The sequence below is a fragment of the Ursus maritimus genome (assembly GCF_017311325.1).
Source record: "Ursus maritimus isolate PB19 chromosome X unlocalized genomic scaffold, ASM1731132v1 scaffold_X1, whole genome shotgun sequence".
NCBI lineage: Eukaryota > Metazoa > Chordata > Mammalia > Carnivora > Ursidae > Ursus > Ursus maritimus.
The window spans coordinates 26,379,013-26,397,373 of record NW_024423319.1 but is presented as its reverse complement, the minus strand read 5'-3'; the positions used below and the strand labels follow the sequence as shown (position 1 = coordinate 26,397,373).

Sequence of the window (18,361 nt, the reverse complement as noted above, 5' to 3'; positions counted from 1 at the left end):
CCCAGTAGTAATTACTAGTAACATTTTGAGGATGGCATGTATATCTTTCTTACCCATCAAAATCGGGATTATACTCAGTATAGATCTGCATCCTGATATTTTTAACAGTATAGTATTAACATTGCCCAATGTAATCAGAAATTCCTTAATATAACATTTTGTGATTATACAATATAGCCTGAAAACAGCATTCCTTAACTTGTTTAATCCATTCCTTATTTTAGGACATTTCATAGTTTCTTCTTTTTTTAAGATTTTATTTATTTATTTGACAGAGAGACAGCCAGTGAGAGAGGGAACACAAGCAGGGGGAGTGGGAGAGGAAGAAGCAGGCTCTTAGTGGAGGAGCCTGATGCAGGGCTCGATCCCAGGACCCTGGGACCACGCCCTGAGCCAAAGGCAGACGCTTAACGACTGAGCCACCCAGGCACCCCAGGACATTTCATAGTTTTTTAACCTTTCCAGCATTGAATATCTTATTATTTCCTTGGGAGACAGTCCTAGTTGTGGAAGAATATTTTTGTCTTATTAAAATTAAGATTCATTACCTTAGTTAGTACATAAATGTATAGAACATATGACTAAAGTCTCTGCTCACCACCTCCCTCCCAGTGCTTGGGTCTTCCCAGAGGTAATCAGCAACATCATTTTGTTGTGTGCATTTTCTATGCGTTTACATACATAGGTGTGAATATTTTTAAGGCTCTTGATACATACCGCCAAACTGCCTTTTCTGAAAAAACAATTCTTTTAAAAAAGTAGACTTATTTGGATAAACTTTAAGAGTTAGTCTGCAAAACAGACATGTTCCTTGGCTATAGTATTCTGTTTCCTTTGCCTAATTGAAATAAAATATTTCAGGTGATTTTCCCTTTAAACAAAGGAGTTTCACCCTTGCCAAAAAATGGGAATCTATTAAACTAGCCCCTAAACAGGGCTGTCTTCCAGACATAGTCCACTAAAATGTGTATACTGTCATCTCTAGCCTGACCAAGTTGTAACAAATTTCAGGAGTTTGACAGGTAAGAAGAGGGCCCAGGAGCAAATTCCGGGCAAAGATTTTTCACTGGTCTGCCATTATTGGGGGCGGCACGGACGGGGTGGTAGTTTTTTCACCACTTGTGGAGGGGGCAGTCCCATCCTAGTTTTGGCAGCCCTGAGCTCTAGAATGTGCATTTTATACCTGGAGCTGGTAGTGTTGAGCAAGGTCAGTGATTTTTTTTCCCTAGGGCGTTAATGTCATTTTTTCACCAAGTAGGATTTAGCAGATCCAGGAACTCTTAATCTTGGATTAAAGAGGGCCATGTTATTTGGGCAAACATGACTTTCCAAAGTAACCATGATAATTCCACCCTAGCACTATCCCTTCTTCAAAGAGAATTAGCAAGTTGAGGCAACGTATCTAAAGGCTCATGGCTACAAAAATCATTAGAGAGAAAAAAATCTCAAAAATCAGAAGATGGTTACCAGCCCAAGTTTGTTTTATGTTATAGCCAATAAACTCCACACTAAATTCCATCACACACAATCAGAAGAATGGGTATAAGTTATGCTAATAGGATTTATCCTGCATTACCTAAGGCCTTCCCCCAAAACAAACTACCAGCCATTAAGTACTACCCAAAAGTAAGCTAGTATAACTGTTGCTATTGCTGTATTGAGCTCTCAGACCAACTTCCCTAGTTTTGACATAGATCAGTGGTTTTCTTCTTTCCAATGAGCTGTACATTTTATGAGTTCTGTTAAGTTATGGTTCTGAATGGTATGCAAATGGCATATTGGCACTTGCTTTGGCTTGTCTGATTCTCCCAGTCTCTTTTGGGGAGATTTTGAAAGTTTGAGATTTTGAAATCCTATTTGTTCTAATAGAGAAGACATTTATTTGAAAGTCAATGAGTTCTGGATTTTGAACTAATCCTGACAGATCTGGTCCCGGGTTCTAAGTCTGATGTAACAAGAAATGAAAATGAAAGGATGTCTCTAGTTTTATACAGCAAGCTTTTGAAGGTCTTTATAAAACAAAATTTGACAAGCAGGGTATAGATGAAGTAGAAGCAAGCTGGGAAAATCTCCTGCAAACTATTTAGGGATTGGAGCTAGAAGGGCTGAGAAGAGGCACTGGAAAATCAGCTAAACACGGCTTCCTGAATCCTAAGTGCCGACTGCTTTTGGCGGGGCATGGGGTAACGCCAAACTTACCAAGGCTCTACCTGTTAACAAGGTGGTCTTTGCAACAATAAAGCCTACCTAGGTGGTCGCTGATTCCCTTTCAGCAAGACAATTCCACACTTACTCATTTTATTTGTTCACATTACTCTAGACATTGTGTCTTCCCACAGCTATACTAGGCTCAATTATTTTTGTTTTTATTTTGTGAAGCCTAGTTGGCATTATTTGCTCATATTTTATGACAGACACAGACCTGTCTCTTCTCTTTGCTGCTCTTTTATTTTCTATACAGTTTATATTTATGAAGGATCCAGGCTGGTGAGTGAAAGTCTCATAAAAGTCATCATTATTCCATGCATTTCTCTTGCATTTCTCTCTTCCTTCATTCCATATCTCATTCTGAGTAGACTTGTCTTTTGACTCTTCTGCTCTTTAATAGTCCTCATATTTTATGAAGCACACAGATTTGTGTGATAACGACTCATCAAAGTCATCATTATTCAAGACATTGTCTACCTGTTCTCATTCATTTCACTCTTCATCATTCATAAATAATGCGCAGGCTTGTCTTTCAACTACCCTATTTTTTTGTTTCTCATATTTTATGATGCACACCAACTTATAGCATATGATAAAGCCCCATAAAACTTATTATTTTACATTTATCAGCATTGAGCTCTCTTTGTAATGTATTAGGCTTTAAACGTTCTAAGATTTCCTATATCTTGCTGCATTTGCTCTCATTATTTACACACTCCATGTCATCTATTTTTCACAAGAATAACTCTCAGCTCCTTTCATTCCTGGATTACTGGTACTTACTATAATCTTTGACCAACATCAGTCATCCTGTGTCAGTGGAAGTTGTCTAAATTTCAGGACGGTATTAAAGTATTCTTTTTTAATTTGCAGTAATCTTGATTGGCACTGCATACAGAAGTCTAGGGAAAACATCTTCCCAGGCAAACTCTCCATTTCAGAAAGAAAGCTCTTGAGTCTACTTGCTTCCCAAGGCTTCTCCTGCTCCAGATGGCCCTTAGGGAGCCTTCATATATACTCCTGCAAGTATGGTGTACTGTGACACTCTGCTTAGCTCAACTGCTATTTTGTGCACTCCGGGCTTCTAAATTCAATTATTCATAATTGTGGATGGTAGCCTTGTATCTATTTTTCCTGAGTCACACAGCCGTTGAAATGTAGTCTCTCCACCCTTCACACCGTCTGTTCAGATTGTGCCTCTCATATCCAAGGCAGCCTGTATAATTCATCTTTTTCCTAGTTTAGGTCCTTGTTGAAGGAGTGAGCTGGATATTGCGTGGGTCTGTCTTTGGTAGTGCCGCAATCCTACTTTCTATGCTTTTCATCATTCCCATTGTGGTTCCTCCCCATTTCCTTGCCCAGAGAGTCCCTGGTGTCTTCAAATCACCACCTAAAGGAAGTATTCATACCTGGCCTATCCTTGGCCCATCTTGGGGAAACATCTTGAATTCTTAAATTTTTGCTACATCAAACTACCCTCAATAAGAGTCCTAATCCTTCAAGGCTCTGTCTTTTTCTGAAACTTTTTCCCATTAAGTATATGGAACTCTTCTGAGTCTTTCAAACGAGCTAATATAGGCTACTCTCTGGACTGTCATAAAGCTGGCCCTGCACATGCGTATGGCAGGTGTGCGCCCAGTGTAACTGTCTTTGGTGTCGGTTGTGTGTGTTCGTGTACTCTCAATGGCAGGTGCTGCGTGCTTTCTCTCTTTGCTTGGGGCTCACTCTCCTTTGCTTCAGACATGGTTGGGATGCTTTCCTTCCTTGAATCTTTAAAAACAAGAACCTCTCTCTGCTGTTCTGGGTTAGAGCAAGATAACTTGAACTCAGATGGACATGACCAATGTGACTTTAGAAACAAGTACGGGGATAGAACACCCCTCACAAGTGTCTTTTCCCGTTCTCTGGAGAATACAGGCTGCTGCCAAGCTGTCTACTTGCTGTCACTATGCTAAAGCAGCAACCCCAAAGGAATTGCTTCTCCCTTTAACTAAATGCTGAATCCTGCAGGTGTTTGGAGCTTGGTCTGAAGAGCGGGGCATCCTGGGAAATGCAAGTCAGAATACACTTTACCCGGAGCCTTATTTAACTAACAAGCTGCTTGTTAGACTGTTCTGATGCAAAAGGTCTAATTCATTCCGTATTTGCTATTTTCATGGCATAGTCAAATTATTCCTAGCCTCCAATAAACTCTTGGTTCCATTCTCCTCTTTTCTTATTTGTTGTCTTTTGTCTTCAGTGTCAAATTTCCAATATTCATTCAACACCTCAGGCAAAAACACTAACCTCAAGCACAAGGGTTGGTTTGAAAAACAACACTGAAAACTAAATTGCTGAAAGAAGATGTAATTTACTGCATTGTGTTTCTGATTAAAAAGGAAAATGAGGCCCAGGGTAGGGAAGTTATAACTCTTTGCTTTTGTTGCTAACAGGAGCATAAACATCCTTTGAAGGGTAACATTCAAAATCAAGGTCCTGGCCAGCAGGGGATCTAGAAGCAGTTGGGCAGGTTAGGTTGTTTTCTCCACAGGAACAGATGAAATCCTTTCCAGAGCTGACAGCTCTGGTCAAGAGATAGCATTGAGAAGGACCGGGCTGAGAGAAGCCACAAGAACGCTCTGCTCACTAGTGCTGGAATCCTGCCCTGTAAATTCCTCTAGGAGTCCTTATTTGGTTCAAGTCTCCAAGGGACGGAAACCTGCTGCACACAAGGTGTGGTTCAATGGTTCTCCTGACATCTCCGCAGGCTTATTAGACTGCAAAGTTCCACAGCTGCAGATGGTGTCACTTGGGCTTAAAGCAGCTTATCCGCTGCCATCATGCAATGAATAAAGGAGCTTCTCTTTAGAGTGTCATCTGGGGACTGTGATCCTGGTCCTCAGTCCTCCTTAATCTTTCTTGCATACAGATCCGTGGTTCTCAAACTTGATCACACAGCAGAATCACCTGGAGGGCTTGGTGAAACAGTTGGTCGGGTCCCACTCCCCGGGTTTCTGATTCACAGGTCTGGAATGGGGCCCCAAGAATGTGCATTCCTAGCAAGTTCCCAAGTGAAGCTGATGCTGCCAGTCTAAAGACCGAACTTTGAGAACCACTGTTTTAGTGAAAGCAAGACCAGAACACGGTCGGCCAGTTAAGATGTATGAAGTCCCCAAGAGGGCGGCATGGGACATAAACTGCACAAAGGCAGGCAAATCACTAACTGGTTCACTATTGCATGGTTATGAAATAAATCCGTGAGGCATGAATTTGTAACTCCTCCATCGAAACCTCTGGAAAAGAGTCAGCCAAATTATAGTCTCGGGTGTCATGTTGAAACTGTCATGACAAAGCAGAGGTTGGACTACAAAACGAACTGTAGGGTCCCTTCTAAATCCATAGGTTATCAAATGAAACAATGTTTTAACCTGATTTATCTGTCTCAAATAAGTGACAATTTTTTTTTTCTTGGATCGTCTACTCCAGGGCAAAGACTGTGATTTTCCTCTCTGTGTCCTTCCCGGTGTCTGGTGTACATGGTGCCTGTTCAAGAAAGCTATACAGAATTTCAAGTCAAATATTTGTACATGGAGATATAAGATACTTGCAACCTGCCCTCATGCATTGCTTCAAAGGTTTCAGAGACTACTTTGAGGTTCCTGCGCGACAGATGCCTTACAGTCCATTTATTAGAAGCCAGCATTCTGGACTGTGCGTTGTGACTTTCTCATCATGAGAGTTTTGTTTGATAATTGACTACTTCAGGGAATTAAATAGTACCCCTGTGATTGGGAAGAATGAATGCACAGTCCTCCTCAAATGCTTAATTTATGAACACTAACCCCATTATTCCTTTATATATTACCATATAATTACGATGTGGTATTTCATAATTTAAATACATTTGAGGGTTCTAATATTCAGATATTTGGGGGGTTTCCCCACAACACACACTGGGTTTTTGATATATGTTATCTAAGCTGGTACAGCACCACGAACATTCCATGTTATAGCATAAACCCGTTTTCATGTTCTGAAAATGTGAATGCAGTGAATGTTCATATGCAAACCCAATAAAATCTCGTTAGTTTTTACTTAAATAGAGCAGGCTGATTTAATCCCACTCAGTTGGTCACTAGCCCAAATAAATAATACCTACTAAATGGGTACCATTAAAAGCAGCTGGAAGCATTACCCATCAACATTCTAGGACTCTGGGAAAGGTGGTGCTATTGAAAATGCAGATAGCTTTTTAAGCAGAAGTATTTTCCTCATGGCTAGCGATGTTTCAAGTAAAACAAAATGGGGGCACTCACCCTGAGGATGGTGGCTATTTTCCCATCTGCCCTGGTAATTGCTTGTCAAAAGCAGGCTTGCTTTGGATGCCTGAGATCCCCAAAGTAATGGGAAAAAGATCAAGTGTTTTGAAGCAATAAGAAAACTGACGACACAGTCACATTTTCAGGACTGCGTAAGTGCCAGATTGCTTCATTTAGACACAGGATTATTTTTGTCCGGAATTTGAATCTTGAAATATTTGTCCTGTAAGCCCTTGCAACTCTCAAACAGTCCCAAGTTTGTTTTTATTTGTTTTGGTTCGTTTTTTGTTTTGCCTGTTTTACACATTACTCAAATGGTTTCTTTGTAATCAGTCCTATGGGGTTTTATTAACCTCATTAACCTTTCCTGTCACTTCTCCGAGAAACTGCCCTTCAAATAATGGCTGGTCATTAAATATAGGGGAAGTCTGTCTAGTTGGCTATAGCCTGGCCGGGGATTACTCTGCCTTCCACAGAGGAAAATGTGGGGCCTAGCTCCACCCACACCAGTTTGAGCTCTAGCTTGCTAGTTGCCCGTTGTGACTTCTCCCTGTCCTATCTTCCGCCACCTCACCAAGGTGCCGTAATAATAAAATAACCCAGTAAAAGGATTGTCTTTTGAGTTGTATCTTTCTAATTACATTCTCTTATGTACCCCATAATTTATTAAATATATATAATGTAAACAAATATATATACAAATTGGTATCAATAAAATATTTATGAACCACTTATTATGGGTCAGGTACTATGCTGAGCACTTTCCTTATTTCACTTAATATCGGTATCACCCTGGGTAGGTACAACTATTAGCCCTGTTTTAAAAATAAGGAAACATCCAGAGAGGTTAAAAATAAAAAACCAAACTTGTTCAGGATAACACTGCTAGAAAGTGGTGGAGTGGTCGAGGCCCTTTGACCTGGATTCTAAGGGGCCTGAGCGAGACTGCAGATCTTTCTTAAAATGTGGCTACAAAGGGAAAGAAAGTTGGAGCTCACCTACAAGGACGGTGCTTTTGCTATCCACAGGACATCAGTTCCTGTGGACACTGACGAACTGCTGAGTACTTGCTAGGTGCAGGGTGTGTAGTGGAGATGAGCTGTCCCCTATCATTCATTCCCCCTCCCCAAACTTGTATCGACTCTGCCCTCTCTCGGGACAAACTGAGATGATAGAACCAGCTAGAGACACGGCAAGCAAATAATATGGCTAAGAAGTAAGTAATAAGGATTTGAGCCTTTTGAATTTCTTAATGGAGCAGTAAGATGGATAAAATACTAGAAAATACCTTTCCATACTGAGATAAGCTGTAGATAGACAGCTCCTGGTATCACTGATCACAGTTATTAAGCATCTCAGAGCATCTGAGTTTCAAAATACCAGATAATCAACTGAACAGCCTTTTGAAGATCTGTGCTCTGATTTCTTTTTATTCTTCTCTGCCCAAGAACATTTGCAAAGAAGTGAAAGTCACACGTTCTTTCTTTTTGGTGCCTTTAGGTGCTGACTGCTGATTTCAGGAGCTAGTCAGCACTATAAATCTTGGATCCTTCAGCACTTTGTAATTTTTATAACGTGTTTCCTAAACTTTAGCATCAGACAAAAGAGTTGTCTGAAAAATCAGGAGATCCCGTCTTCACATGCGTAACACCTTTCATACAAATGAGATCAAAGTGCTTTATTAGCAAGTAGCAACGATCTTCCTTCCCACTTAGGACAACAACTGCAGAAGTGATAAGCAAAGGAGGTTGCTCAGGACAAGCAACACGGTAAGACAAACGTAATCTCAGGGAACCATGCAGAGCCAAACCACACCTGGGACTCCTTTTGCCAATGTGGGCAGATCATGTGCAGTGCCTCCCTTCGGAAAGAAAGGTGAACAAGAGATAGATTTGAGGATGCTGATGCTGTAGAAAGAGCTTCCCCCAGTCCTTAATGTATTCAATTTATTCGGTAATTGTTGCGTTGTGTGTTTATCAACCCCTAGTTGTGTATCTGGTATAATGTTTTTCATGTTCCTAGATTAAAACTACACAAAAACCTGCCGTTAGCAAATAGACTTGGAGGTCCTTAACCAAAAGATTCGTGAGAAAGTTAAACACAAAACATATGGAATTCAATTTGTACCTCAGCAAAATTACGAATGATGATGTTACAGACATCCGGGGTCACCTGTGTGTAGACTCAACTGTGTGTTACTTCCGTGAACGCTTGAATACTGTAAGAACATCGGATTTCCTTAAGAAATAGCCTGAAATGTAAGTTTTTCTTGCCTCTTTTTTTCCTAATTCCAAATCAGCAAGTGGTTTCTATATATATATATATATTTTATGATTTCCATAGACATATTTGCATCTTTCTTTTATATATATATATTTAATCCCTTTTGGGTTCAACACTAATTGATGAAGATTTGCTATTTTTTTTTCTTTTCATGACTAAACAGTCTAGGGCTGTTGCTGATTTCTCTTTCTAGAGGGTATTCAGTTTGTCTGTGGTATTCAAATTTTCTCAATGTACTCTGAGAGGACAGGCACCCACACCCCATCGCCTTATCAGGAAAACCTAGTACAGTAACCAGTGTGTTGTAATTCCTTGAGAAAGGTTTGTTTTACCTTTTCATATAATGTCACAGAATCTTGATTAGTGGGTTCCTACAAGTCGCCGCCAGGCCCTGGCTTGTGTGACAATCTGTTGTGTAAGCATCCAACGTCATCTAGCCCAGGGCCTAGAACAGTGCCCATCACCACATGGACAAATGGAACCAAGTACACATTGTAACGTTCATTGATCTCAAGAGTGAAATGATTAATCTTCCTCAGTGTGGATTACCTTGAAAGAAACTGTAGGGTCCATCATTATAAATGATGCCAAAGTGGTGTTAATGGGAATTTTTTCATTGTGGTAAATGAGAATTTTTTTGATGATTGATTTTTTCCCATTGAATTCATCTGTTTAATACAAACATTTTAAATTGTAGGGAAAAAATTACTTATAGCCCCACCTTTCAAAGGATGGAACTTCTTGCAAATAGTTAAGCTGCTCACGGTCTAAATAAGCTTTGTGTTGTTCTTGCAAGTCATCAATAGTCTCCTGTTTGTGTCAATGTTAGCAGCTCTTCATGCTCACCTGAGTTAATTAGTACCATCTCTGAGCTATTGCTGAAAACTTCCAGGTCAGTCTCACTTGTGTCATTGTTTAATGACTTGGTCTCATTTGCTAGAACACCTCTTGTCTTACATCCACTTAGGTTCAAAGTAGTTGAATTTGAGACCCCAGAGTTGATAACTCCAAGCTCCCTCAAAAAACCTGATGTTTCATAGGCCGCAGAACTTATTGCAATTTGTAATCAATTTAATTATTTATACATTTACTTGATGTGTGACTGCCTCTACCGTTAGACTATAAGGGGAGTTCTGTGAATGAAGGGATGCTGTTTCTTTTGTTTCCTTCCATTTGCACAGTTCCTGGCACACACTGGGTACTCAGGAAATACCTGCTGCATAAGTGAATGAATATATATCCTCGTCACTTTTTAAAACACGAGCTGACATCAGGATATCATACTACATTAGGGATGGCAGAGGAATTTGATATCTCTTCTAGAAGAATTTAAAGTCCTTGGTTACTCTAGAAATACTAACATTTCAATAAAATACAAATTTTAAAAACCAGTAATTAGTGTCTCTCAAGTATGGTTTTTCTTAAGTCCTAGTCTCTATTCAAGACGAGCAGTTTCTGTAGCAATGACCCATCTTCCTGCAACCTTCCCCCCTTAACCTCACTCTTGATTCAGTAAGTCATTTTGCCATTCACAGGATTTCAAATGGTATAAATTCCCAGCTCAACTAAGTACAGAAAAGCATGTTTTATTAAACAAGTTATGATAAGTAATTATGGCTGTTACCAGGTACCATGAATAATCAGGAGCATGAATCAAGGTTTTATTATTGAGTGGGGTATAGTAAAGGAGGAGGAAGGCTTGTGTAAGTAGAGTTTGCCAAGAATGCCATGCTCAAGGCACTGCAGTACCTCAATTTGTTCTGGGGCACTTGTCTTTGTTTTTCTCATGAGATGGAATAATGACACATACCAAAGTGAGCCAGTTAACAGCAGCCTTCACACTGACTTCTTGATATTGCTCCTTATTTTCTAATTTTTTCTTGGTTCTAAATTTTGATTATCTAGCCCATTGAAGGCAGAGAGGATTATTGATGCTTATACAAAGTTATAAATGATGTCAATTATGGGCAGGCTCTGACAGTGGTGGAATGTCTCATAAGGTAAAAAAAAAAAAGTAATTACTTTGCTACTGTTAGATAATCACTTCATCTTTTATGAATTTGTTCCTGTGCTATTTGGAGAACAGTAATCTTACCTTTAGGCTGGTTCTACATTTGGGAATTGACTTATTTGAGGTCCTAATATCATCTGTGTGTTCTAGGCAACAAAAATGAGTTTTTCATGAGCAAATATGAGGAAAGCACTTCAATATTACCAAAACTAAGTCACTCGCTCATTTCTGACTTGCTTTTTGCTAGGTGCTGTGTTAGAATCTGGGGATACAGTGGTATGGTAGATTAAAGATGGCCACAAATTCTTTGATACTTCTCTCATCAAGAGGGGGGATCTATGTCTCCCCCACTTTGAATCTGGGCAAGCTGTGTGACTGCTATAACTAACAGTACGTAATGTAAGTGACACTGCTAAAATTTTTGGACATGGGCCTTAAGAAACTGGCATCTTCCATTTTTTGTCTCTTGGAATAATCCCTCTTGGAGCCCTGAGCCACCATATACGAGGCTGACTGTCATGCCAATAGGCAACCCAAGTAGAAAGGCCATATGCAGAAAGAGAGATTCCGGGCTCCTGTTCAGCTGTTCCAGCCCCCAGCTATTTGAGATATCCTAGCTGAGAGCCCAACCATCATGGAGAAAAGACAAACCATCCTGGCCATGCTCTGTGTGAATTTCTGACCTGCAGAATCATGAACTATAATAATACAATTTAGTTTAGTCCATTATGTTTTGGAATAGTTTTCTACACAGCAACAGATAATCAAAACAAGGAACAAATTAGGCTTGGTCCTTGTCCTCAAAGAACATGAGATTTAACAATTAGGACAATCCAGAGCTAATACTGTGTACATCCCAGAGTACAGCAAGAAATTGAAATATAGCAACTTTATAGAAACTAGAAGAAACCTATCAGTGTGTTTAACCTCGTCACTTTGTAGCCTGTTAACAGTGCTGTTATGCGCTCAATGCTGTATTAAGTCTGGTCGCCACTCTAGAACTTTTCCATTAAGGATAGGCATTCTAACCAGAGTGGGCAAAAGAAGCTACCATAACTGCACCCAGCAGCACTGTTGCAAATTTTTAGATCTTTAAATTGTTCTTAAAACTTTTCTAAGTGATAAACACAATAGTCAAATGCCTCTCCACAGTCACACCCTTCTCAGAGAAAGTGGACATTTTGCTTCTACTACAGCAGGCCCCGGATTAGCTGATGTCATGACTGATGAGATATGATACCCCAGGATAAAATCCACTGCCTCAAGGGAGCCTAAGGTGTGAGGCAGAGTGGATACCAACTCTTCACAAGGTATACACAGGTAAGGGTGGAAATGTCATTGCATGTCCAGTCCCCTTTTTTCTCTTTTTAAACCAAGATAGCAAAGGCCCCAAATTAAGTAAAATGATAAGATCAGATGTGTAAAGACCCTCAGGGAAAAAGATCGGAAAGAAAAAAAACCAAACACTTGGGATCTTTCCAAGGAAGGCTATAGAAGCTGTGTAGTCCCAAGGTGACAAACCCAAATACCAGCAGGGCCAGGCATGCCAGTGAAAGGGAGGGAAGTGAGCCAGGTATAAGGGGAACAGTGAAGGGTGAGCTAGAGAGACATGTCATAGCCCATCCGGACAGTCAGTGGCCCTCCACTCCACACCGCCTATGCCATGCCCATGGGTGCAGAGATGCCAAGCTTTGTAAATTTTCTAAAGAAGGAAGACATTCCAATTTTTATGTGAGATCTTCTAATTTCTAAATGTTGGGCTGAACAAAATACATCTGTGGGCTGATATGAAGTAACCTCTGATGTAGATGCCTGACATGGACTGATGTGGGGGTCAGCCTCTCACGGCTACAAAACAGACAAATGAGTTTGGCCAGACCTTGCTGTCAGCGGTTGCACTAACCCTGGTAGGATTTTGTTTTCTAAATGCACTTCTCCATTAGTGATGGCGAGTGAAATGTCTGGCTTTGCAAATTACTGCTGTCGTTTAGTTTAATGTACTCTTGTTTTTACATATTTATAAAAACCTTTTACATTATTAATAGTGATTAAATGCTTAGACACTGGAGATCAATAATGCTTCTGTTCACCTATTTACATTATTAAAAAGTAATAAGTCATACAGAGCACATATAATATGTGGTTTACTTTGTCGTCAAGTTTGGAGCAGATCAAAAAAATGAAAGAAACTCAGGCTACCGTATTTGGGTATTTGGGAAATGTATTTGGGACAAAACCAGTAGCTGAGCTGGGCTTGCTAGAGATGTGACCGCGTGGAGGGTACATGTTCACAGTGACATTATGCTCTCATGGGGCACAGGAGGTACACATTTCATGGGCTCTCACGTGCCAGTGTAGCAAACTTGAGACAACAAAAGCTAGTCTCACTTGGATGCACAAGGATGAACAGATATTTAACCTTTGTGTGTCCTTGCAACAATTAGTCACCTGCATGCCACTGTCTTGAGCTCCAGAGGCTTCCAATGGTGGCAACACTCAGCAGCGAGTCATCTGTGGGGTCGCATTTTGCCAGCAGGCAAATGAGCCCCTTGACAATGTTCTCTTCATCTGCTTATCCAGCTAGCTCCCAATTATGTGACAAAAGCAAAAAATCTGAGTGGGTCACCTGATTTTGGCACAGCAATGTTCTAGATCTGTCTAAAGACTGCAACTTCACAGCCAGGGATGTCTAAGGGCCATAAGTCTTTTCAGGGTTAGCTAGCCCAGCCTTTTAAATAGCCAAACGCGCTCGGTGTAGTGGTTCAGAGGTCAGGCTCTCAGTACCAGTCTGCCTGGGTTCAAATCCTGCCTCTGACACTTGTGGGTTGTGACCGTGGGCAAGTCACTTACTTGGCACCTCGGTTCTGGTTTCCTCACCTGGAAAGTAGGCATAATGATAGTGTCTACCACACAGAGTTTTGGTAAGGATTAAATGAGATAGCCCATGTAAAGGCTCAGTAGGAGACCTGACACATAATAAATGCTCAAGAACTGTTTACATATAGCAAAGGGCCCATTATACCCATCATTCAATTGTGTTCTTCTACCAACAGGAAGTTCATCAGCACTGGTTTGTAGTTTGCAAATAATGCCACTGAAATGCAGTAAATGGAACTGGATTTTTAAACATCACTTGTTTTTTTCTTTTTCTTGTGTTGACCCAGATGCAACTTCTCCAGTAGAAATTAGATCCAATTCACCAGGTTTATTTAAGGACAAGTTGAAATGGGGCGGCTGTGGTGGAACAGAAAGGTTACAAGAGTTGCTTCGCTACAAACTCGGTGGCTGTGTGACGCTGGGCAAGTTACTGGATCTCTCTGAACCTGTTTCCTCATGTATAAAATGCACTAATATCGATCTCTACTTCACAGGGACACTGGGAGGATAAAATGAAATTAGGCATGTTTGAGGACTTTGCAAATGAAAAGGTGCTGTCTAGATGTAAGAGCTTGTAACTATTATTATTTATATATGGGCTCAGAGTCAGATTGATTTTACCCAGAGTGACACTGCACGTGCTGATATTTTAGGGGAGGGAGCGTGAGATCGCTTGTCCTCAACTATATCCTTTGGAAAAGGGCTGCACCTTCTCTGACAGATTTGATAGGTCTCTAATAGCTAAGGCCACTGGATGAAGGGGACCCGTCGTTCTGAATTCAAATGTGACGTGCAGGGCCAAATGATAACTTGGAGAATTTTAAAAAGAAGGAGGACAACTCAATCAAAGCAGGAGAAGGGCCTTAGCTACCACAGGTCATCGGTTCGTTCTCTCTGCCCGCGCTGGCAAACACTGCTGAAGCCTGAGGTTTAGGGCTCCGACGACATCCTGCTCTGGGTCACAGTGACCTGTCTCCCACCTCTCTCGGGTCCTGACCTTCCCCCTTCACTTGAGTTCACGGAGTCATTTAACAGACCTCCATGTCATGGAGGTTGTTATTTCTTCCACTTATTTCTTTTGTTGTTGTTTAGACTCGCTTTCCCTGAGCATGGACAAAGGTGCAGAATGATGCGTTCCCTCTACCTTCAATAGGAAAATGGGGGTAATGGCTGCGTTTTGTTCCTTTTGTCTCTCTGCTGTGCAATCCTTAAGTCTCCACTCTTTAAATAAGGACTCTGATTGCAGCCCCTCTGAAAGTGACCCCAGAGTTGTTACTGAGCTGGGAGAAACACTTCAGAATGCGGATGACTGAGTCTCTTGGGAGAACTTAAACTTTGACTAGATCCCCTGGCAGAACAGACCTTTCTCGTGATGCGTTGGCATTTGGGTTTTGGCTTTTGTCAGACACCTAAAAGGTCACAACTGCACAATAATAAAAAACAATGAGGAAGTTTTAAGTTTCAGTATCAGTTCTTGTATACAATCTGTGGAAAGGATGCTGAATGTTTTAAATTTCCACGCACACCTGTTTTTTTTCTTTTCCTTTTCTACTTTGTATAGGGTCCAGATGGAGTTGTCATTTTCTTAGACTGTCACTCATATTAATATAAACTCTTCTTTTAATATTAACATAATCTCTTGACTGAGTTTTCTCTTGGGGACTGACCACACCCACCAGGATGCAACAAAGTGGGTGGGATGTAGACAGGGGCTCCTGGATAGATAGTTTGCATGATTTTTGAATTCCCATTTGTAACAGTCTGGAAAGTAGTGGAACATCTGCTTGTGGAATGAACAAAGGAGGACATTTTTCAGAGACCAGAAATGTTGATTTCAGTGACTTATTTATGTCTAGTGCTAATTAGGAAAATATATCACCGCTGAAGATGAAGCAGAGAATAACAATGAGCAAATTCATGCGATTACAGTTCAAATAAGTAAGTTAATTTTAAAAATTTCTTTACCCTCTGGGTTGGGCTTTTGGTCTTAGGTCTTTAGTAACAATTCATGCATTTGAGCTTTCCTAGAAGACAGACTTTTTTAAAAAAATTATTTACTTATTTTAGAGAGAGAGAGAGCAAGAGTGAGCATGAGCGGGAGGAAGGCGAGAGGGAGAGAGAGAAGGCCACGCAGCCTCTGCACAAAGCATGGAGCCCCACACAGAGCTCTATCCCATGACCCCGAGATCATGACCTGAGCCAATATCAAGAGTCGGACGCTTAAGCAACTGAGCCACCCAGGCACCCGTAGAAGAAAGATTTTCACAAGTCTTGCATTTCACATTAGGATGTCAAATTCACCCAACTTTTTCATATAGAAACATGTTATATCATGGAAGAAAAGTTAAAAATTTAGCTTTTGAAATTCAAGGGTTTTCAAGGGATTAATCCAGAAGCTAAATAATAAATTTGCAAATTATACTTCCATTCTGTTTTTGTCATTTAAAGCCCCACTTATACTTTACTACAAATAATACACATTGTGAGTGAGTGTGTGTGTGTGTGTGTGTATACACGGTTGACCCTTGAACAACACAGGGGTTAGAGGTGCCAACCCCCCATGCAGTTGAATATCCACATACTACTTTTGACTCCTCAAAAACTTAACTACTAATAGCTTACTGCTGACCGGAAGCCTTACTGAGAACAGAAACAGCTGCTTAATGCATAGTTTGTACATGTATTGTATACTGTATTCTTACAATAAAGCAAGCTAGAAAAAAAATGTTATTAAGGAAATCATAAGGAAAATACATTTACAGTTCTGTACTGTAAAAAATCCACATGTAAGTGGATCTATGCAGTTCAAACCTGTTGCTCCAGGGTCAACTGTACACACACACACACACACACACACACACACACACACACACACACATTTATCCTTTATGATAAAGAATCTCAAGAAATGACTTCTCTTAACTAATCAGTAAGGTCTTGGGCATTCCAGAAAAACATAAAAAAGAAATCAATATGTACTGTGTGGAATGGAAAGTAGTCTGATCTATAGAAGATATCTTCCTTTCACAGTTAAGGAAAAACATGACCACTGTTTATTAAGAAATAAAATACATATATACCTGCTGTCAAATGATATCTCTGGAGGAATGACATGAGTACTGTCCTTGCCAATGAGGAATTTGATTCGATCATAGAAGAGTCTTGAGGTGTGCTGAGAGAAGAGGGGTTGGCTTTGCTGAATGAGGTCAAGAGGATCTGGTGAGCCCTGACAGAGAGGACTTACATAACAGTTGCTTTGTTGACAACAATCAGGGTCCACACAGTCGGTCAAACCATCTGAAATAAAAAGGTTTTTTTTGAAATTTAGCTTCAAGAGAAACAACTTTGTTTAAAATATGCACAAATGGAGAAAAATCTAGAATACAGATAAAGGTAACCATCCATGTTTTGAGTTTAGAATCTATTAAATTCATATGCTTCTCATGAAAACTTACTCTGAGTTTAGATGGCACAAACTATTTTGCTCACAAATCTTTCTTCCCTGGATTCTTGAGCATTTATGGGCTATCCCACACTGTTTACATTTGGATAGAGTATTCCATGAGTTATCACTCTCTTTAGAAGTTTCCTTCTCCCTCAGCAAGACCATTCCTCCAGGATAGCAATGATTCTTCTAATTCTTTTTAATTTCTCACACCATGTACATTTATGAGCACACAATTAACAAATGCTAGCCAACCTGAACTTGTTTGCATTTTTTAAAACATCTCCTAATATTCTTATCTAGTGGTGATTCTCAAAACAGAGGTTGGTATTCCCACAGTGAGAAAGTGTCTGGAGCAGGGCAATGATTCTCACATGTGCAATTATCTGGGGAGCTTATTAAATATGCATATTCTTGAGCCCCACCTATTAAATCAGAATTTCTTCGAGCCCAGGATTATGCAGACTTAATCTGGGTGATTCTGGATGATTCTGAAGCTCACTGATGTTTCTGAACCCTTTTTTTTTTAATTTGTAGAAGCAACTAGAGCTTACTTGTTCCTAACAACAGTTATTTGATGAAAGTACTAATAAATCTCAGGTATATGAATGTGACGAGTTGCTCTCCTTCATTTCCTAGGCCTTCAGTGTTTACTCTAGACTCCTGAATCCACGTTTGTACCAATAAAAAAAAATCACATAAAGGCTTCATTCTTTGCCAGAGGAATTGATGAGGGGCACAGGGGCTGTAGGAGGAGGGGTTACATCCAGAATTAATAGGCGCAAAACACTGTGTTAGGAGACGGGGGAAGTAAAGAGATAAAAAGACCCTTTTCCTGTTTTCGGGAACTCGGAGCTGAGTAGGAGAAACAGGTGTATAAACAGGAGACTCTTACACTAGTTGAAAGTGCCGTAAGTGTTATAGGAGACTACGTGCAAAGAGAAGGGATGGGAGTGATTAACTGAGCATATGGACACTTAATTCCACACCCAATAAGCAAAAAAAAAAAAAAAAAAAAAAAAAAAAAAATTAAAGTCCTTCCAAGGTCCTTAGAGCAGACAAGTGGCTCTAATTTAGATATTTAACAAGGGTAAATATAAAGATGCTAATCTTCTTGGCTGGCAGTGGAATAGGGAGGTTCAGATGGATCACCGGCTCCTTAAGGCCGGGGCTGCAAGTTAGGGGCCCTGGCTTTCCGCTGCTCTTTGGCTTGCTCTCTCTCCCTGACGTGGCTGCTCC

The 18,361-nt window shown here is 40.3% G+C and overlaps 1 protein-coding gene across 6 annotated transcripts in view; it reads right to left on the bottom strand.

Annotated features, from left to right (window-relative positions):
• The window catches only part of TENM1 (teneurin transmembrane protein 1), a 535,869-nt gene that overhangs the window by 139,391 nt on the left and 378,117 nt on the right, over positions 1–18,361 (bottom strand). For all 6 annotated transcript variants that reach the window (XM_040628223.1, XM_040628229.1, XM_040628232.1 and 3 more), the window contains one exon: positions 16,758–16,974. In XM_040628223.1, the coding sequence (XP_040484157.1) occupies positions 16,758–16,974 (217 nt within the window). The remainder of the gene's footprint in view (positions 1–16,757; positions 16,975–18,361) is intronic.